At 46.6% G+C, this 22,585-nt stretch overlaps 1 protein-coding gene across 3 annotated transcripts in view; it reads right to left on the reverse strand.

Moving 5' to 3' along the window:
* The window catches only part of CCNJL (cyclin J-like), a 64,452-nt gene that overhangs the window by 15,982 nt on the left and 25,885 nt on the right, over positions 1 to 22,585 (reverse strand). For all 3 annotated transcript variants that reach the window (XM_010855316.1, XM_010855314.1, XM_010855315.1), the window contains exon 3: positions 17,013 to 17,226. In XM_010855316.1, coding sequence (XP_010853618.1) covers positions 17,013 to 17,226 — 214 coding nt within the window. The remainder of the gene's footprint in view (positions 1 to 17,012; positions 17,227 to 22,585) is intronic.

Below are 22,585 nucleotides of genomic sequence, written 5' to 3' on the forward strand. Positions count from 1 at the left end.
ACTTTCATCAAGAGGCTTTTGAGTTCCTCTTCACTTTCTGCCATAAGGGTGGTGTCATCTGCATATCTGAGGTTATTGATATTTCTCCCGGCAATCTTGATTCCAGCTTGTGCTCCTTCCAGCCCAGCGTTTCTCATGATGTACTCTGCATAGAAGTTAAATAAGCAGGGTGACAATATACAGCCTTGACGTACTCCTTTTCCTATTTGGAACCAGTCTGTTGTTCCATGTCCAGTTCTAACTGTTGCTTCCTGACCTGCATACAGATTTCCCAAGAGGCAGGTCAAGTGCTCTGGTATTCCCATCTCTTTCAGAATTTTCCACAGTTTATTGTGATCCACATAGTCAAATGCTTTGGCATAGTCAATAAAGCAGAAATAGAGCATATAGAAATATAATACTGACTTTTCTGAGGTAGGACCAAGAGAAGCAATATTTTTAATTGCTTAAAAAACCCCTCAAACTCTTAATTTCAGAAAATTTTAAATATTACAAAAAAAAAAAAAACCCCACAGAGAAAATGTTATAATGAAACCCCATGAATGCATTATGAACCTTTAATGATCATCCACATTTATACTGTCTTTAGAAAAAGTCTTGCAATTTCCCTGGTGGGTCAGTGATTAAATCTCTGTGCTTCTACTTCAGGGGGTTCAGGTTCAATCCCTGGTTGGAAAACTAAGATCCTGCATGCCACACAGCCAAAAGAGGGAAAAAAAAAAAGAAAAGAAAAATCCTTAAACAAAAAGGTAAACAAGCACAGAATAGGAGTTTTTCTTAAAAAAACTGGCCTTCTAATAAAAAGTTGCCTGTTTCTCATGCCCGAGCTCAGTGCTGCCCACTCTCTACTAGAGAGATTCCAGTTAATTCCTACAAGAATCCTACATCCCTGGCAAGACACACGCTTGAGATTCATTTAGGATTACCTGCTGCTCATTCAGGAGCTAAATCTAGGCTCAGACATGCGGCCAAGGCCTCCTGGCTAAAGAGACCAGGTTTTAATGCAACAGCTATGAAATCAGTTCTTCTTTGCTAAAGAAGTGCAATGCCTTTTAAAACAGGCAAAGCTGCTCTTTCTCAAGAAAGGCCACTCTCCTATTTTAAAGTCTCCCCCCACACCCACCGCCCCCGCTTTTCATCTGAGATGGAGAAACAAAATGTTCTTGATCAGGGATTGAGACCCCACGGCTACTCCTCCTTCTTCCAGCAGCCCTCGGCCCTGCTCTTTGTGCAGCCGATGATAAAGGGAAGGGTGGTAAGCAGGTCGGAGGGTAAAGAGCCACTCTGGTGACTGCCTGGCCCTCCAGGTGAACCTAAGATCTTCTGACATGACAGTAGAAGGTGCTGGGTGGTAGAGGAGGTGAGGACCCAAGAGAAGGCCCTGATGGAAAGGGCTTTTCCCCAATGGCTGGGAGAGGAAGTACTCAACCCTTTAGCTCCTAGGCGGGGCCAGGCAGAAAGGAGACCTTTCTGATGCAAATTCTTCCTTAGATTCTTCTTTTAAGGAGGGGAGAGAAGTGGCCTTCAGGAAGAGCAGGATTTTTTTGTTTGTTTGCTTTTTGTTTTTGAGCAAGATATTTAATGAGGGCTGAGCATCCTGCTACCAGGGGAAGCCCAGATTCTGGGGGAGGGAGGTCCTTAATGGAAACAGACAAGAATGCCTCCTCCTGAACCCTCACCCCCAACCCCACCAAGGATTTCAAGTTCAGGCCTAGGTGCTAGTTCTCCATCCTCACTGCTGTTATGATTTGCACGATTCTGGGCAATCACATGGAAACCTACACCCCAAAGGATGGTTGGGAGGGCTCAAGGAGACAGAAGGTATTATGATTGGAAAAGGACCCAGGGTAAAGCAAGGGCTCCATAAATGGTAGCAGCTGCTGCTATTATTTACTGAACTTGGTATTTATTCTTTGCACCCTGGACCTGGGATCTTCTTCTAAAGTCGTGTTAGTTGAGTAGAGACAAACTAGCGTTGGCAGTCAACACAACATTTTCTTACGGGGTCTGAAAAAGGGGTGAAAGTAAGTCCAACCAAAGGCTCCCTCAGCCCCACTGATCCCACCCGCCGGGCTGTACCAGACCCCCAGAGAGAATGCCAGAGTGGCTCCAGCCTCCTTGCCCTAGACTGTGACCTTGAATTCCACCCTCCTGCTAGTGATTTCAAGGTTCACAGAGCCTGGGAGGTCAAGGGCAGTGTGGGGTCCAAGGCCTTTCCCGGATGGGTCCTCCTCACAGGGGAGGGACTTTCCTAGTCTAGCTGGTTGGCAAGAGGCAGAGAATCCACACATTAGAATGTGAGCCCCAGAGGTCACGTGGTTCACTCTGGGCTCCCCTCTGTCTCGAAGGCTCCAGCACTGCATAGCAGGCATCAAACAATGCAGGCAGCCCTCAGGGAGGCACAGCCTCAGGAACTGCCAAGCAAACTCAGTTCATTCTGGGAACAACCCAAGAGGTTTGGGAGTGTTTTCCTCATGGAATTAGAAGCTCAGAAAGGTTAAGTGAGTTGCCCAATCACCCAGCTGTGAAGAGCAAGAGCAAAATGAAAAGTCTGGGTAGCTCCTTATTCCATGAGGATGGGAACACACCCGTCTTTGTAACATTATACATGCCCTTCACTTAGCACAGCAGCCAGCACAAATTTAATACTTAAGTAGTTCTTTTTAAAATGAATACATAAATGGTTCCAAAGTCCAGAGTTTTCTATTCCACAAGCAAGAAATCTCAGATACAGTCACAAAGATCCTTGCAATCCCAGAAAGTCTCTGAGAGTATATTTATCTGGGCACAGGAATTCCCATGAACATGGGTGTCAGGCCAGCTGCAATCTCCCCATCTAATCACCCTGTTGTCCACAAATACTCATCTCTGTCAATCCTCCTCTTTATGCCATTTAGTAATTTAATCCCAGAGCCTTTCCACTAAAGATGTGTATGATCAAAGAGACTTAGTTTTTTCTTCCAAAGCAAACTTTCTGCAATAAAGAATAGCCTCCCCTAGAGGATGTGGGGAAAAAAGGAAACCTCCTACATTGTTGGTGGGAATGTAAGTTGGTGCAGCCACTGTGGAAAACAGTGTGGAGATTCCTCAGAAAATTAGAAACAGAATCATCATATGATCCAGCAACCCCATTCCTGGGCATATATCCAGGCAAAACCATAATTCAAAAACATATATGCAGCCTTATAGTCACATCGCATTATTCACAGCTAAGACATGGAAACAATCCAAACGTTCATCAGCAGATGAACAAGATGTGGCACATGTATACTACGGAATACCACTCAGGCACAAAAAAGATGAAACAACGCCATCTGCGGCAACGTGGATGGACCTGGAGATTAGCTACTAAGTAAGTCAGAAAGGCTATGGTTTTTCCTGTGGTCATGTATGGATGTGAGAGTTGGATGTGAAGAAGGCTGAGCGCCGAAGAAGTGATGCTTTTGAACTGTGGTGTTGGAGAAGACTCTTGAGAGTCCCTTGGACTGCAAGGAGATCCAACCAGTCCATTCTGAAGGAGATCAGCCCTGGGATTTCTTTGGAAGGACTGATGCTAAAGCTGAAACTCCAGTACTTTGGCCACCTCATGCGAAGAGTTGACTCATTGGAAAAGACTCTGATGCTGGGAGGGGTTGGGGGCAGGAGGAGAAGGGGACGCCAGAGGATGAGATGGCTGGATGGCATCACTGACTCGATGGACGTGAGTCGAGGTGAACTCCGGAGTTGGTGATGGACAGGGAGGCCTGGCGTGCTGCGATTCATGGGGTCGCAAAGAGTCGGACACGACTGAGCGACTGAACTGAACTGAACTGAACTGAAGTCAGAAAGAGAAAGACATATCATATGATGTCAGTTATATGTGCGATCTTAAAAGAAGATACGAATGAACTCATGTACAAAGGAAATAGACTCATAGACATAGAAGACAAACCAGAGGCAATCACAAGGTGGGGAGGGGTCAGCTAGGAGTTTGGGTTTAGAATATACATACTACTATATATAAAATAGATGACCAAAAAGGACCTACTGTATAGCACAGGGAACTATATTCAACATTCTATGATAAACCATAATGGAAAAGGATATATTTAAGAAAAGAATGTGTGTGTGTGTGTATATATATATATATGTAGGTATAAGTGAATCACTGCTGTAAAGTAGTAATTAACACAACATTGTAAATCAACTATACTTCAATGAAAAGAAATTTTAAAAAAAGGACAGATTCCTCTCCACCCAAACCAGCTTTTCATTTAAAAAAAAAAAAAAAAGGTTTTTTTTAGTTATTGAGGCCAGAAGGTTGCTTCTTATTCATCCCCGAACAGGCACTGCTCATATGCAGCAGACAAGTGTCTTTCCAAGGAAGCAGGGCAGACAGATTCTGAGCAATCTGATGGAGAAGCCAGAGCCAGCACAGCGCGCAGGGCCACCCAGCTTCTCTGGAGGCTCGGCCGATCACCGGCTGTGTGGCTAGGGGTGAGTCTCAGCCTCAGGGCATGAGCAATAGGACTGACAGAGGGAGACAGATGCTTGCGAGGATGGCACAAGGGCTCAGCATGCTCAGAAGGGTGCCCAGAGCTCAACAAACACTGGAACGTGCACTGCTTTATAAACATCTGCTCGCTTCAGAGCCAACCGTGCAGTCAGCACAGGTGCAGTGACAGCTTTACCTGAGGACGAGATTTCAGGTGGGAGAAAGAGAAAGCCAGGGACAGAGCAAGAAAACGCTCCCGCTGTAAGACAGTACTTTGGGGACTTCCCTGGTGGTCCAGTGGCTAAGACTCTGCACTCCCCATGTAGGGGGCCTAGGTTTGATCCCTATTCAGGTTAGATCCCACATGCCACAACTAAAGATTCCGCATGCCACAATTAAGACGCGGCATGGCCAAATAAATAAATATATATATTTTTAATTAGATCTTTAAAGAAAAAAAAAAGACAGTGCATTGGTGGCAGTCTTCAGTGAAGGGAAGAGGCTATAAAGACCATTGCAGGTGGGAAGTGGGGAGCATCCTACATCCCCAGTCTGTCCTTGAAGACCTACTCCAGATGCACCGCATCCGAGAACCCCAGCCCCTCCAGGGATCTGGAGGTTAGGAAATGTCCTGCAGAAACAAGCCTGTGATCCCAGCCAAACTGGGGCATCTGGGAGACCCAGCGGGAAGGTAAAGTGGGGTTCTTCCAAGGTTGAGCTCCCTGCCTTCCTCAGGACACAAAGAAAGGCCCTTAAGGAATGTCCATGATCCCTGTAATTCAAGATTCCTTTCACACACACACACCTACTACGCGCTGAGCCTGGGAGATGGTGGGGCCCGAGATGATCAGGTCCCTGGGCTCACCCTGACTTTCAGAGCCTCCCCGTTCCCCTCCTCACAGCAGGCTGTTCTGTTACGGCTGCATCTTCAGGGTCCAGAACAGAGCAGAGCTCAATAAACAATGAATGAATGACTGAAAGCACATTTCTGACAGGCTGGCTCAATTCCGGAGTTCAACTCTGGACTGGAGGTGAGGCTGTGGGTAGTTGTTTTCTCCAGGAGGAAATTGTAAAAATGCCTCCGAGTCAGAGGTGGCATTCGGCCAGCTGGGTCACACACCGGCTTCCCTTCTGGCAGTGAGGGCTTCCCTGTCTCAGGATGGAGCAAACTGGCGCGATGACTTCACTTGCTGACCCCAGCTAAACCTGGGCTCCTCTGTGCTCCTCTTTAAAAGGGACTCAAATAATTTCACTGAGTGTAAAAGCAGGGGCGTGCAATGTGGGCCCCTGTCATGTACACGGCTGGTTTCTGGGACCAGGGTCAAGCAGTGCTTTGTGCAGCGGAAGGGAGTTCTCCCCTGTAATGAAGGCCCCTGCTTTGCAGAATGCCCCTGCCAGCTGACCAGGGTAGCTCCGGACCAGGCCTGACGGGGCTGCCAGCCGCAGAAAAGCTGACAACAAGTTCTCTTCCGAGCTGAAGGCGTGGATGTCGGAGTTCTGGATCCTTTGTTATTCTGGATCCTTTGTTATTTCAACGTCTCTGCTTGGAGAAGGGAGGGGGGGAGGGGGAGGAATAAGAGGAGGAGGTGGCAGGAGGAGGTGGCAGGAGGAGGAGCAAGGCAGCAACCTTGGCCGCCTCTCTCAAGGTCAGGGGGGAGCTGCTTCCAATCATGAGGCCTGGTCCCTGGGGCTGAAGCTTCCACCCAGGTCAGCTGAAACGCGGCTCAGCAGACTCAGAAAGCAGAGGAGCCAGGCATCTCCCAGCAACCTCTCCGGCTGCTGGTTTGAGTCTTCTAGTGACCTGCTTGGTGACAAAGGCTGATGTTGTGTTGTGGCTGAAAGCAAGGACTCAGGGCCACCTGGGTCCTCATCCGGGCCGCTCACCCAATGGGCAAGTTACCCAACCACTGGGTCTCGGTTTCCTCCTCTGTCAACTGGAGGAAATAACAGTGCCTACTTCACAATGAAGGTTCCTAAATCTTCATTGAAGATTAAATGAGCAAATCCACATAAAGAGTTCAAAACACTGCCTGGCCTGTAAACAATAAATCTTAACCATCCCATGATCACTGAGGCCAGGATCTGCCCTCCACCCCCAAATTCTGATTGTAGGAAAAAACGCAGTGGGTTTGCAACTATCTTTTATTGTATGCTTTCTACTTTTTTCTATTTTCTAATTTTCTACAAGGAACAAATATCATTCTGCCGCTGAGGAAAAAGTTTCAACTTCCCAGAAATCAAGACGCCATTGCTGGGACTCTAGAAGCCAGAACCAGCAAAGTAAGTGCCAGAGAAGGTTCCTAAATGTGGATCTGCCCTCATTCAAGATGAGGATGTAGGAAGAGGTAAGGCATGCTCCCTGAAGACCATCTTGAAAATCTAGGCAAACACAAATAATACAATCTCATCTTGGGGGAATTTCCTGGCAGTCCACTGATTAGGATTCCACGCTCTCACTTCTGAGGGCCCAGGTTCAATCCCTGGCCTGGGAATTAAGATCTGCCAAAAAAAGAAAAAGATTAATCTCATCTGACCTCCCAGGGAAGGCTAGGCTGGCATATTTCCTTTGGGTCTGAAAGGAGTTTTAAAGCAACCTCCTCTCTCGCCTCGTTTCCAAGATCACCGAGAAAAGAAGGAACAATGGTCCTACAGAAAAAAAGCCGTGGTCATGTGCAGCCTGTTCAGAGCACCAACTATGCCCAGTGCACGCCCAAGGATAAGGCCATTAAGAAGTTTGTCATTCAGACTTCCCTCGAGGTCCAGTGGTTAAGAATCTGCCTCCCAATGCATGGGGCATTGGCCCCTGCCACCCCCTGGTCCAGGAAGATCCCGCATGCCTCGGGGCAACTAAGCCCACGCCACAACTACTGAAGGCCACGCCCTGGAGCCCGTGGTCTGCAACAGGAGAAGCCACCGCAGGGAGAAGCTTGTGCACCACAGCTAGCTGGCAGCCCCGACTCGCTGCAACTAGAGAAAGCCCATGCGCAGCAACAAAGACTCAGTGCAGCCAAAAATAAATTTAAAAAAAAAAAAAAAATTTGTCATTCAGAACATCATAGAGGCCGCAGCCATCAGGGACGACAATTCTGAATCAAGTGTTTTTGACGTCTCTGTGCTTCCCAAGCTGTACGTGAAACAACATTACTGGGTGAACTGTACCATTCACAGCAAAGTAGTCAACCAGGCATCATTCTCCGAAAGCGCACCCTGAACACCACCACCCTGATTTAGACTGCAGGTGCTGCTCCACGACCTCCACTGAAGCCCATGAAAGGAGATGAATCCTTAAAGACTGAAGAAATACTGTTCTCTGAAAAGACAATAAAATGGAAATCATACGTTTCTTTTTTAAAAATAATTCTATTTATTTTTTTCTTTGGCTGTGCTGGGTCTTTGGTGCCTTGAGAGCTCCTCTCCTTTTGCAGTGCGTAGGCTTCTCACTCTTCTTGCAGAGCACAGGCTCTAGGGTGCGCGAGAGCTGCAGTATTTGCAGAATGTGGGCTCAGTGGTTGCGGTGCATGGGCTTAGCTGCTCCGTGGCATCTTTCCAGACCAGAGTTCAAACCCGTATCTCCTGCATGGGCAGGTGGATTCTTTACCACTGAGGCACCAGGGAAGCCTGGAAATTATACTGAAGAGAGGAAAAAAAAAAGAGAAAAGAACCAAAAGCTGCCTTGCTGGTCCTACTGTAACCAATGCAGACAATTGGTGGGTGCCTCATGGAGGGCAGAATGCTGTGACCAGAGGTGTGGACACCCCACCACGCAGAGCCCAAGTCTCCTTGGCAAGGCAGGGAAGGGCTCTAACCTGGAGGACAGACTCTGGGTGTGGAGAACTGGTGGCCCAATGATGAAGGATTCTGAACTCTGCCCTCTAAGCCTTCAGCATTAGCAGGATACTTATAATGCAATCCTGGCTGTGACAGCAGAGAAAGAACTGTAAGACACCGAGCATTCATTGCTCGGTGGGTTCAAGGTTACTGTAAATAAGAAAATAAAGATGCCTAGATCCCAACAGCCAAACTGCAAATAGCCTGAGGAGCAGACAGCATGCCCCATGTCAATATCCTAGTCATGGTGTGAACCGAAATGTTCTCTTAACAGTAAGGACACTTGGCTCTTCTCAGCAGGGTGACTGGCTTGTTCTTGGCATGTGCCCAGGACTTGCTGGTCACGCTTGGCTTGAAGCCTGCTTAGGATGCGGGCTTGATCTGCTTTGTGCCCCGCTATGTGCTGCTGAGTCTTCCAGGTGAACTCCTACTGTTCACCCCGTCTCCCTGAGGTTGACCGCTATGTCTGGCATACAGCAAAGGCAGAATACAGGTTATTTTTGACTATTTTACCCATGTGGGGTCAAGGGCTCTTGAACACCGCATGATAAATCAACTCATGCAGCTCAAGATTCCCCCTCCCCTCAAAAAATCTCTGAGACCAGAACAGCAGGCCTTTGCTGAACAGGTCTGGGTACTAGACTTGCTAGGGCAAATGGCGCAATTTCTCAGTTTCCAGCCCAGTCAGCTGTCTGACAGGCACTTCACACAGAATCCCTCCCCTCAAATAGTTCTAAGCCTGCCAGTCTGCAGAAACAGGAAATGGAAAATCACAACGTCCTCGCTACAGTAACACTGGAGCTGCTCGGCGTGGCGCTCACGTGACAGACCACTGTTTCTAGCCTGCCTTGTGCTGTGTGGCCACCGCTGAAATACTATGGATTAGAACACGCACCACGGACACTGCAGCAGCTTTCTGGAGGAAGTAACACACACTGGTCGTATCAAGCGCACGCATCAAAGGTGAGACCCATCCTGACTTCTGAAATGTGAAACCACGGCAGGAAGGAAACACAGGGCCGACCACTCTTGCACGAGAGGCAGGGAGCGCTGAATTATTTCCTGAACAGGGACAGCCAAGTTTCCTTGCAGATTTGAGTCTAATCCTATAAATAAGTCTCACACTTTTTTGAAGCACAGCCCTGAACAAGGCTACCTGGAAAAATTGCCCCCACTTGCATCTGCTGAGACAATCCCTGGGTTGGGAAGGTCCTCTGGAGGACGAAATGGCAACTCACTCAGTGTCCTTGTCTGGAAAACCCCATGGACAGAGAAGCTTTGAGGGCTACAGTCCAAAAGGTTGCAAAAGTTGCTCTGACATGACTGAGCATGCAGGCACACAAGCAGCCTGTGATTGGTGCCCCAGTGGGGTCCCAAGAATCCCTGGCTTTAGGGCGAGCTGGGGCATCTTCCTTCATCCCTGTCCAGGAGGGACATCAGGAGGGATTAGGGCTGCTTTCAAGTTTCCGAAATCTCAAAGTCTCAGAGGGAGCGACCCCATCCCCCCACTCCGCTGGCAAAGAAGCTGCTTCTCAGCCGCTAAGTAATCAAAGCAGGGGAAGGGGAGGGGAAGGATACAGGGGTGAGAGAGAGAGGAAGACAGTTTACTAAGAGAAAGACAGGTCTCTTCTAGAATCTACAGAGGCCCAGAGGCAGTGCTTCTTTTGGTACCTTCACTAAGAGATGAGGCTATTGATGTCTGGCTTAAGAAGCCTTAAAAGTAGTTGTCGTGGGAACTCATTTCTTACCTGGGCATCCTGGACAGGACAAGGCAGAAAGGCGGGATGCAAATGCACTCCCCGCTGGGAAGCCCTAGTGGACAGTGACGAGGGGCCAGGATGGGGGAGGGACATGGCTCTCCTTCTGATGGTGGAGAAGTGTGGCTCCAAAGGCTCCTGCACACTAAGTTCAACTGAAGAAACAAAGGATCTCCTCAGCTGTTGGTTTCAGTGCAGCCTACCAAAATCTTAAATGCACATACCTCTGACCAAAGCCATTTCATCTCTGGGCATTTATCCCACAGACATACTTCAGTGTGCAAAGATGCAGGGAAGACAGTTGTTGTCACATTGTGTAAAGCAGTGTAAAAAGAAAAAAAGGATGACAGTGTAAATATCCATTGACAGAGAAATCATTCTATGGATGTCGGTGTTTATAACATGGAGAACTCTGCACTCAGTATAAAGAGTAAGGTACCTCCACAAAGACTGATGGGAAAGACATTCCCTAAGCTACCACAAAGAAAGCATCTTTGGTGTTAACCCACTTGTGCAGATCTAACTGATCCTGATTCTTCACGGTGCACACTAATCTGGTGAACACAGAACCATGCTCCTAGAGGGAAGATACAGGGTTAGGTTCCTGTGAATCTGATCACAATCAATCAACACATAAGCTTTTTTGGACTAACACTAAGCTTTTTACTTAAGAATCAATCCCTGGTCCAAGAAGATTCCACATGCCATGGAGCAGCTATGTCCATGTGCCACAACTCCTGAGCCCATGTGCTTAGAACCCAAGCTCCAAAAGAGAAGCCATGGCAACAAGAAGCCCACCCACAGAAGCTAGAGAAAGCCTGAGTGCAGCAACAAAGACCCAGTGGAGCCAAAAAACCCGCTACGTAACCTTTTCTGTGTATTTTTGTTTAATATATCATTGATTTATGATCACTGAACTCACAACTAACAGCACTATACCTTTTGCCTGAACAAAGCTTACCTAACAAACAAATGTTCTCCTAAGAAACATAGAGCACAGCCTTCCTAAACGCAAGAACAGAATACTGTAGTTCAACATGATGGTGGGGGCTCATTTCACACAGCAAAATCACCAACAAGCAGAAAAATCAGAAAACAAGGCACTAAACAGAGCCGAAAAGGCCACCTGATATTTGCTATTAGTGTGAGAGCCGAAATGAGAAAGCACAGAGCTGGCCCCCAAAGTTCCAGAAGCATTGGTTTTGGAGTCACAAATAAATTCCAGTGAGCAGGTGAATTTGCAAGTATGGAATCTTGGCTCATGAAAGCTGACTGTATGTTTGTATACACACAGAATATTCCTAGAAAATACATTCAATCGGTTTTGGGCAGAGATATAAGAAACTGTTCCCATAAGTTGTCTCTGGAGAGTGGGATGGGTAACAGATTTTTTATTTTAGTCTTTGAATCTTATTACAAGTGAGTGTACCACTGCTAATTTTAAAACTCTACCAGAGGGAGATGTGCCTACTACACGTAAGCACAGAATAGCAAGACTGACTCGGGCCCGGCTAAGGGAGCCTGCCCTGCATGAGGACCCAAGGACAGAGAGGGGTCCTTTCCTTGCAGAGACCATGGGATCACCCTCCTGCTTGATGCCTCCCTCTCCTGGGGAGAAGGATGAGAGCTGAGATGAAGGCTAGCACTGGACTCAGGCTCAGCTGCAAAAAAATGGAAGTCAGAATTTTATCCTAAGAAACACATGGATTCATCTCCCTGAGCTCCCACAGCTTTTCACAAATCAGAAGTCAGGGGCAGGATGCGGCTCACCAACAATTCAGCACTCAGAAACATTGTTTTCTCAGGGAGTGGGCAGGGGTCCGAAAGTCACAATGAAAGAAAACAGATGCTTGCAAAGAGAAAGTATGATGGAACTGGGATTAGCTGGCAAGAAATAATGAAAAAAAAAAGAATGATAAAAGGAGGAAGGGAGGAAATCTGGCAATTTTGTTTACTGGGCAGTTTATTCAGCTGTTAACCTACGATTCATTCCCTCCCCCACTCTGAGAAATGAAATTTATTTTCTCAATTACAAAAATACATAAGTACATCTAGATCTGGACTGATACACCCCAAACTTTGGGAATGGGACTATGGATTTGGGGAGAAACTAATTTTTTTATGCTAGGTGCTTCTGTTCCTTTTGGATTCTTTTTAACAATAAAAACATACAGTAAAAAAAAAATATATATATATATATATACATATATATAGTAAGTCTCCTACATATGAACCTTCAAGTTGCAAAGATTCAAAGATGCAAATGTGTGTTCCATCAATGCCAGGCATGAGTGAAATTGCAGCTTGCTCTCTGTCTCCTATTGCTGACGATCCTTCAGCTCTACCATCTCCCCCTCCTCTCCCCCCTCCCGTCAGTAACTCTTCTTGCCCGTTCAATCGATACCAGCCCCTGTATGCCAGCTGTTGTACTGTACTACTGTACTTTTCAAGGTACTGTACTGCAAGATTAAAAATGTTTTATTTTTTGCTTTTGTTTTTGTGTGTTATCTATATGAAAAGTATTACAAACATTACAGTACAGTACTACATAGCAGATTGTGTTAGTCAGGTACCTAGGCTAACTTTGTTGGACTTATGAATGCACTCTCAAAACGGAATTTGTTCATATGTCGGGGACTTACTGCATCTCATACTTTTTATATCATCATCGTAAGATCTTATACTACATTTAAGGCCTTGCCATCCTAGCAAAATGCCACTGGTCATGCCTCTTGCCTTTCTGATTTTCTTTCCTTCCCTCTCTCCTTTCTCTCTTTCCCCAGTCCATATCCTGGGGATAAGGACTCAGCACACATTCTTCTCTGAACGGCAATAACGAGGCAAAGGCGAAACTCCAAGTTTCCTTCAAAAAGTTCAACACAGAATAACCACATCTGGGCAGCAACTCCACTCCGACGTTGATAATCAAAAGAATTGAAAATAAATGTTCAAACAAAATTGGTGCTCAAATGTTCACAGCAGCACTAATCCTAGCAGCCAAAACGTGAAAACCACCCCCATGTCCATCAACATGTGAATGGATACACAAATTGTGGTCCATCCATGCAAGGCTGTACGTATCCATACAGCCATAACAAGGGATGAGGTACTGAAGTACTGACACATGCTACAACATGGATGAATCTTAAAAACTTAAAAGAAAGCAGACATAAAAAGGTCACATATTGTATGATTCCTTTCCATATGCGATATCCAGAACAGACACAAAACAGACGGGTGGTTGCCAGGGGCTAGGGATGGGCAGGAATGGGAACTGGCTGGTTAATGGGGTACGTGGGCCCCTTTCGGAGTGATGGGCACGTTCTGGAACTAGAGAGAGCTGATGGCTGTGCAACAGTGGTACGTGAACTAAATGCCACAGAACCGCACACTTTACAGTGGTCAGAATGGTAGATTCTATGTTGTGATGTGAATTCTACCTCAATTTAAAAAAACAAAGCAAAATTCCAAACTGTGTGACTTGGGGCCTCTCTGAACCTACGGAATGGGCGGATGACAGCACGACTACCCGGGCTGGGTGCGAGGCTTCCAAGTGACGTGTGTATGAAGTGGCTGGCACAGGGCTGGGTGTGTAGAAAGGGACCAGTAAACAATGCAGCCAGCCCATCAGGACGATGATTATGGGGCACCATCAAAGCCAACTCACCTGCAAGTGGTGGGGTTTCTGTGTTGTCAAACTGCCCTTTTAATTAAACAACAACAACAACCAAAAGACAGCTAGCGAGGGGTGCTGTATAAGACAAAAGACTCCAGAAGACAGTGGCTCTATTCAATTTATGGCACACTTAGATCTAGATTATACTTACAGAAGGAGTCTCTCCAGGGTATCCTGGTGGCTCAGTGGTAAAGAATCTGCCTGCCAATGCAGGAGATGAGTTTGATCCCTGCGTCGGGAAGATCCCTTGAAGGAGGAAATGGCACCCCACTCCAGTACTCTTGCCTGGGAAATCCCATGGACAAAGGAGACTGGTGGGCTACACAGTCTACGGGGTCACAAAAGAGTCAGACACGACTTAGCAACTGAACAACAACAGGAGTCTCTCCTCTGTTAAGGAAGGAAATGAAGTTAACTTGGTCATACAGGGACTTCTCTGGTGGTCCAGTGGTTAAGAATCTACTTAGCAATGCAGGGGATGAAAAATAAATAAATAAAACTTGATCACAGAGAGGCAAAGGGCGGCTCTGCCCCTGGTCCGCCATGGACCAGCCCACAAACTCTTGCTTTTCTTCCTCCTTCCACAGTCTGGAGACATGGGTTCTCGACTGGCTCCTGTTTTATGGGAGCAGAGAAAGTGCATGTGGGTGAGAGGGTTCCATCTATGCAAGACCCTCACCTGGAAGCAGCTGCAAAAACCCAAGAACTGTCACCCTTCTTATCTGGGAATTAATTATTTGCTAGGAAATGAGCAGAACTCCGAACCTCCTGAGCAAGGTGACCTCCCTTGTGGCCGACAGTTGGCCTGGGGAGAGGCGAAGGAGGAATGAATAGGATTTCAGGCTGTCATGGAAACTTTTCTTGCCTGGGGCCCCTGAGCATATGGCAGGTGTCCTGAAAAATCCATTCCTGCCACTCGAGGCTGGCTGCCACCCTCAGACATGCGGGTGTGTCGGGGGCCTGCCCCTCTGTCTGAAAGCCCCCCCCCCTGCAGTGGCAGCCGCTGCACAAAGAAGTCCCCAGTGAACACCTCCCACCCCAGCTCCCCAGACAGACGCTGGAGCCTCGGTGGCCCCGTGGAAATCCAAGTCCTCTGCCCCAGGGCCCTCGATGCAGACCACAGATCACAGACAGCAGCAAGCCAGAGGCCACGGCGCAGACTCCCCGAGGGCCCCCCGAAATGCGACGTCCGTGCTGCCTTCCACTGACAGGGACGTCTCGCCAGCCCCCAGCTCCTCCCAAGACCAAAGAGAGCTGCGTGCTGATTTGGGACTTTGAAGTAGCAAGCAGGCCAGTCTCCCAGCAAGCCAAGATCCCCTATATCACAGGGGAAAGCCAGCTGGTCCAAGGTAGAGAAAATCACAAATTGAAAGGCTGTAAACCCAAAGCTGGCACAGGGATTATAGATAACAGCAGGTGGCAGGTGTCAGGGTGGAAAACAAGGCAGAATGCTAAAAACTCTAATGCCATGTGTTTGGAACTGCATGATGGTGATGAAGGGTTCACAGCAGTGTGCCAGGGACAGACAAAGCCACTGGAGAAAATGGGCATGGTCTTCTTGAAGCATCAGCGGGAAATCAAAGAATGGGGAAGGGCCCCCTGTAATAAAATAGGACAGTAACGTAATGCAGCGACGAAGGCAAAATCTGATTAGATATCAAGGTAATGTGACTGCAGCTGGTCACTGTAGGGTATGTGCTCCTCTGCATTAAGGGCAACTTGGAGAAATGTGGATGTTCCCACTCTAAGGGAACCCTTGGCTCCATTCATTTCCTTTAGTCCACAAATACTATATTCTGAGGCCTTCCTGTGTGCTCCTTTCCCCTCTGAAACTCACTGCTTAGTGGGGGTGTGCTGCTCAGTCACTCAGTCCTGTCCAACTCTTGGACTGTAGCCTGCAGGTTGGACTATGACCCCATGGACTATAGCCTGCAGGTTCCTCTGTCCATGGGATTCTCCAGGCAAGAATACTGGAGTAGGTAGCCGTTCCCTTCTCCAGGGGCTCTTCAGGAATTGAACCAGCATCTCCAGACTCTCCTGCGTCTCCTGCACTGCAGGCAGATTCTTTACAGCTGAGCCATCAGGGAAGCCTGCTTAGTTGGGGAGGTGGGTTTTAATTAAAAATCCACGATGCCATGGAACTGTACATCAGAGACACCTTACATACGCACCACTCACTCTGCAGGCAGTGGTGGAGGCTTTCTTGGGGATGCAAGTGCAGGGCCTGAGTGCCGTCTAACCAAGACCAGATGGGCGGGGGAAGAGAATGGAGGGTCTGGGCAGAGGGAACAGCATATTCAAAGCTCTGTGACAGGGGAGCAGGGGGACTGGCTGGAACCCAGGGAGGTAAGAGGAGAAAGGCATGAGGTCAGAGAGGCAGGACCCTGACGGCTGATCCTTTTAAGACTGTGAGCAAACCAGAGGGCGATTTTAAAGTGGCAGCATGGCATGGCAGACTCTGTTTGGACCAGATCAGGAGCATGTTCATTTCCTACCCAGGCAGACAGACAGATGGTCAAAGCCATGCTGTGTTTTAGTGAGGCCTCATTGAAAGAGGCCTGTGCCCAGGCCTGACTCCTGCTTGGGCCCCACACAAGCAGTCACACTTCTAAACATGTCTAAGGACAGTGGTTGCTAGAGTTCCCCACCCACCCACCTAACACATTCAGAGGCCCTATGTCAGAAAGGAGGTAACATGGGGTTAAGACACAGATTCTGGCATCCTGCATTTCTGGGCTCAAATCCTATCTGCTATAGACCCAAGCAAAATTTCTTAACCTCTCTGTGCCTTGGTGAAATGCAGGTACTCAAAGATCTGTCTTCTAGAGTCATTATGTGGATTCTTTTAAGATCAAGTTGCTAAAATCCTTATGCCTTATAGCCTGGTATATTTTAAATGCTAAAGAACATGTTGATTATTATTACTATAGCTTGCATTCAGCTAGGGCTTCCCTAGTAGCCCAGATGGTAAAGCGTCTCCCTGCAGTGTGGGAGACCCAGGTTTGATCCCTAAGTCGGGAAGACCTACTGGAGAAGGAAATGGCAACCCACTCCAGTATTTTTGCCTGGGAAATCCCATGGATGGAGGAGCCCGGCAGGCTCCATTCCATGGGGTTGCAAAGAGTCGGACACAACTGAGCAACTTCACTTCTTCGCATTCAGCTAAGGATGAATACAGAAGATGCACAAAGACCACGGAAATGTAGAACAATTCGGGAGCACATGGGCTCGTGGAGCAGGAGGGCACGGCACAAGGAAGGAAGCAGGTTCCACGTACTTGCGAGCAGGAGGCAGGAGACCGCCACGGCGTAGAGCTGCTTGGAGGTGGTGATGTCATAGCGATCCAGGAAATGATCCAGCAGGTAGACAGCCAGGTGCCGGGCAGCGGGGCAAAGCTGGCAGTGGCTGCTCAGCAGGGTCAAGATGTCGACAAAGAACCGGCGGCTCTTCAGGAGCGGGGAGTGGGCTCGGAAGGTGGGCAGCTTCAGCTCCTGGAACAGGTAGGGCAGAAGAGGGGGTCAGGGCTGCCTCCCAGGAGCCTCACGGCCCACCTGCTGGCCGGTGAGGGAGCATCAATTCCCTCCATTCCCTCTTCGCTTTCCTTCAAGCCCCAAATGGCAGTCGCTCTATTCTAGAAACTCTTGGACCATCCCCCTCCTGCCCTCGCTGAGCTCAGGCTCGTGAAGTGTCAAGAACGTGAAGACAGAGGCAAAGGAAGCAGCCTGGTCATTCCCAGCAAAAGGTCGACTGCCTGAGATGCACAAGGCCATAAAACACACAGGAGGACTTAAGTTGGAGTCCCAAGTCCAAATTCAGGTTTTTCCACTCAACCAAGTTGTATGACCTTGGTCAGCCCACCTTCACCTTGGCTTCCTTTCCAACAGCTGAGGATTAAATGAAAAACGGATGTAAAGTACCAAGCACCCAGCAACCTTTCAGGGTCCTCGGCTTAATTTCCTCTATGGGTGCGATTGTGAGAAACACTGTTTTGAAAAAAATTCAGTGTAAGAAAGGTTGTTAATTTTGAGCATAAGGACTTCCCTGGTGGTCCAGTGGTTAAGACTCCACACTCCCAATGCAGGGGGGCCAGGTTCCATCCCTGGTCAGGGAACTAGATCCCACACGCCACAACTAAGACTTCACATGCCACAACTAAAGATCGTGTATGCCACAACTACAACATCCTGCATGACACTATGATCGGAGACCCTGAGTGCCACAACTCAGACCTGGCCCAGCCTAATAAAAACTAGAGTACAGAGAACTCCAAATAGCCTTCACCCAGATTCACCAGTTGTTACCTTACCTTTTCTTTCTCTATATACAACCTTTTTCTAAAAGTAAGTTTCAGCCATCATATGTCCCCTGAGGAGGTGACTCTTCCTTCGTAATTTATATACTTCTGTGTCATCCCCACTCCAGTACTCTTGCCTGGAAAATCCCATGGACAGAGGAGCCTGGTGGGCTGCAGTCCATGGGGTGGCTAAAGAGTCAGACATGACTGAGCGACTTCACTTTCACTTTTCACTTTCATGCATTGGAGAAGGAAATGGCATCCCACTCCAGTGTTCTTGCCTGGAGAATCCCAGGGACGGGGGAGCCTGGTGGGCTGCTGTCTATGGGGTTGCACAGAGTCGGACACGACTGAAGCGACTTAGCAGCAGCAGTAGCAGCATCTGAATTTATCAGTCAAACACAAGTAAGTGCAACAAGAAAACTATGTCACCCAAGATTTTGATGAATGAAAAAATTTTCTTATACCTCTACCATACATTTAACCAAGCAGACCAGACACAGTTTACTAAGGAAATGTCTTAGCAACATTTTGTCAAAAAGGGAAACAAAAAAGAAGCAAAAATCCAGGAAAAACATAAAGAAGAAGCTGCAGAAAAGGAACGGTGAGAGCTCACTAAGGCCAGGTTAACTGGGGGATGAGATTAAAACAAACTGGTGACCCTCCCCTGCCTAACACCCGCTCTTAACCCTGGGGCTGTGAATAGCAACAGCTTTGGGACAAGGAGATATCTGTTCATTCACTCATTTAAAAGATATCAATTCATTCATTTCACTCAATAAGTATCAAGTACCTTCTATATATCAGGCATTATTCTAGGCAGAGGGGGTACAATCAGGAATGAGACAGACACAGACATGAATGTAAGATTTAAACTGTAAAACTCTTAAAAAGAAAAAAAAACAGGAACAAATCTTTATGATTAGGTTAGGCAGTGGTTTCTTTGATATGACATCCAAAACAAAAGGAATAAAAAAGAGAAAAAATTGCATAAGTTAGACTTCAAAATTTAAAACTTTCAAAAGATACCATCAAGAAAATGAAAAGATAACCCACGGGATGGGAGAAAATATTTGGAAATCACAGATCAGTAAGAGACTCTAATTCAGAATATACAAAGAACTCTTACAAATCTTCAATATGTATAGAACAGTCTTATGGACTCTGTGGGAGAGGGAGAGGGTGGGAAGATTTGGGAGAATGGCATTGAAACATGTAAAATATCATGTAGGAAACGAGTTGCCAGTCCAGGTTCGATGCACGATGCTGGATGCTTGGGGCTGGTGCACTGGGACGACCCAGAGGGTTGGTATGAGGAGGGAGGAGGGAGGAGGGTTCGGGATGGGGAACACATGTATACCTGTGGTGGATTCATTTTGATATTTGGCAAAACTAATACAATTATGTAAAGATTAAAAATAAAATAAAATTAGAAAAAGAAAAAAAAAAAAAAAGACCAACAACCCAATTTAAAAATGGGCAAATGATTGAACAGATATTTCTTCAAAGAAGGTATAGAAATTGCCAATAAGTACATGAAAAGATGCTCAACATTACTTTGCTGCTGCTGCTGCTGCTGTTGCGTCGCTTCAGTCGTGTCCGACTCTGTGTGACCCCACAGACGGCAGCCCACTAGGCACCTCCGTCCCTGGGATTCTCCAGGCAAGAATACTGGAGTGGGTTGCCATTTCCTTCTCCAATGCATGAAAGTGAAAAGTGAAAGTGAAGTCGCTCAGTCATGTCTGACTCTTTAGCAACCCCATGGACTGCAGCCTACCAGGCTCCTTCATCCATGGGATTTTCCAGGCAAGAGTACTGGAGTGGGGTGCCATTGCCTTCTCCACAACATTACTTTAGGGAAAATGCAAATCAAAACCACAATCAGATACCACTTCACATCCATTAGAATGGCTATTATAAAAACAAAAACAGAAAATAAACACATGCTGGTGAGAATGTGAACAAACTGGAACCCTCATACACTGCTGGTGTTAAAGAAAAATGGTGCAGCCACTGTGGAGGATGATTTGGCAGCTCCTCAAAATGTAAAAGAGTTACTGCATGACCTAGCAATTCCAATCCTTGGTGTACACTCAAGAGAAATGGAAACAGATGACCACACAAAAACTTGAACTTAAATGTTCATAGCAGCATTATTCATAATAGCCCCCAAATGAAAACAACACAAATGTCCACCAACTGATGAATGGAAATATATGGTATACCCATCCCATGGAATATTATTATTCCACAAAAAGGAATGAAATACTGATATGTATTACAACTTGGATGAACCTTGAGAACATTATGTTAAGTGAAAAAAAATCCAGTCATAAAAGGCCACATATCATAGGACTCTCTTTATATGAAATGTGCAGCACAGGAAAATCTGTTAGGGAATTGCTGACCAAAACTGTCCGCCTGGGTCAGGCATGGTAATAACCACTTGCATGAGCTGTCTCACAACCGGAGATCAGAGATCCCCATAAGGAACACGGTGCTGCCACTGAAAACTAACCAGGAAAATTTGGGAGGGGCCAAAAGGAGAGAGGAGTCACCAACCCATAATATGTCCTGCCAACCTCCCAGAAATCCTCCCTTGGCAGAGAGATCCTGGTGCCATCAGGAAGGACCCTAGTCAGACCAAAAGGGGGCACAGCAAGATGACTGGCCACAGACAACCTTGTAAGCTAATCCCATTACCATAAAAACTGAGTGAGCCATGAGGCAGAGGAACCCTCTGGCCAGGAGGAGGGAACCCCCTCCTGGGTTCTCTCATCCCACTGTTCTCTGCCTGGGCGCCCCTTCTCAATAAAGTCTTTTGCTTTGTAAGGACATGTGTATCCTCGGACACTTCGCTTCCAAGTGTTAGATAAGAGCCCACTCTTGGGCCCTGGAAGAGGCCTCCCTTCTGGTAACAAATCCATACAAACAGAAGGTAATCAGCGATTACTGGAAGCTGGGGGCAGGTGGGAAGGTTAACGGCAGGGGGAACCTGCTAATGGATATGAGGGCTCTTTTAGGAATGATTAAAATGTTTTTAAATTAGACAGTGTCGATGGTTGCACATCTCTGTGAATACACTAAAAAGCAACTGAATGTGACTTCAAAAGGGTGAATTTTATGGTATGTGAATGATATCTCAATAAAGCTGTTATAAAAAAAAAATAAGACAGACATATCACCCACTCTAATGGAGTTTATGGCCCTGTTGGAAAGAGATGACCATCAAAGAGTAAGGCAACTGCAGAATTCCAAACCGGGATCAGTACTGCAGAGGAAAGCTGTGGACACTGGTAAAGCTGCTCGTCTTCCCTGAGGGAGGGGAGACCTGCCCTCTGAAAGCGAAGCCTGGTAGAGATTTCATGCTAGGATCTCTTCTCTGACTTATTTCCCCAGAACCTGAGGCCATAACACCTCTGTCTCAGTAGCCCTAAAGCTGTGATCATGGAAGGTGCCCAATGCCTGATGAATTATTTCCTGTCCCTAACATTACACATGAAGAAACTGAGTGTGACAAAGTTCTATAACCTCAGGGCTTAACTAACAAGAAATATTACATCTGAGACTAGAAGAATTTGAATGTATCCTTTTCCTCAACCTTTTATTATTTTTTTAAATCAATGAGAAAATCTTTTCTAATAAACAATTTTTAATTGAAGTATAGTTGATTCACAGTATTTTGTTAGTTTCAGGTTACAGCAAAGTAATTCAGTTAACATATATACATTTTCAGATTCTTTTCCACTATAGGTTATTACAAGATATTGAATACAGTTCCCTGTGTTCCCTGTGCTATACAGTAAATTTTTATTCTTTATTTTATACGCATCTGTTATTCCCGTATTCCTAATTTATCCACCCCTCCTTTCCCCTTTGTTAACAAAGTTTGTTTTTTATGTGTGAGTCCGTTTCTGTTTTACAAATAAATTCAATTGCATTATTCTTAGATTCCACATGTAAGTGATAACACATATTTGTCTTTCTCTGCCTGACTTACTTCATTTAGTAAGTCACATGATAACGATACTCTCTAGGTCTGTCTATCCATGCTGCTGCAAACGGCATTATTTCATTCTCTTTTATGGCTGAATAATAATCTGCTGTATATCTGTACCACATCTTTATCCATTCATCTGCTAATGCACATTTAGGTCGCTCCCAAGTCTTGGCTATTGTGCTGCTATGAACATTGGTGTGCTTGTATCTTTTAGAGATAGAACTTTCATCTTCTCTGGATATATGCCCAGGAATGGGGTTTCTGGATGATATCACAAATTTTTTTAGTTTTTTAGGGAACGTCCATACTGCTTTCCACAGTGGTTGTACCAATTTACATTCCATTCCCTGGTGGTTCAGTGGTAAAGAATCCACCTGCAATGCAGGAGATGTGGGTTCAATCCTTGGGTCGGGAAGATACCCCCGGAGAAGGAAATATCAACCCACTCCAGTTTTCTTGCCTGGGAACTCCCATGGACAGAGGAGCCTGGTGGGCTACAGTTCACAGAGTCACAAAGACTTAGCAACTAAACAAAACAGTGTAGAAGGGTTCCCTT

This window comes from Bison bison, unplaced genomic scaffold, assembly GCF_000754665.1.
Source record: "Bison bison bison isolate TAMUID 2011002044 unplaced genomic scaffold, Bison_UMD1.0 scf7180017864363, whole genome shotgun sequence".
NCBI lineage: Eukaryota > Metazoa > Chordata > Mammalia > Artiodactyla > Bovidae > Bison > Bison bison.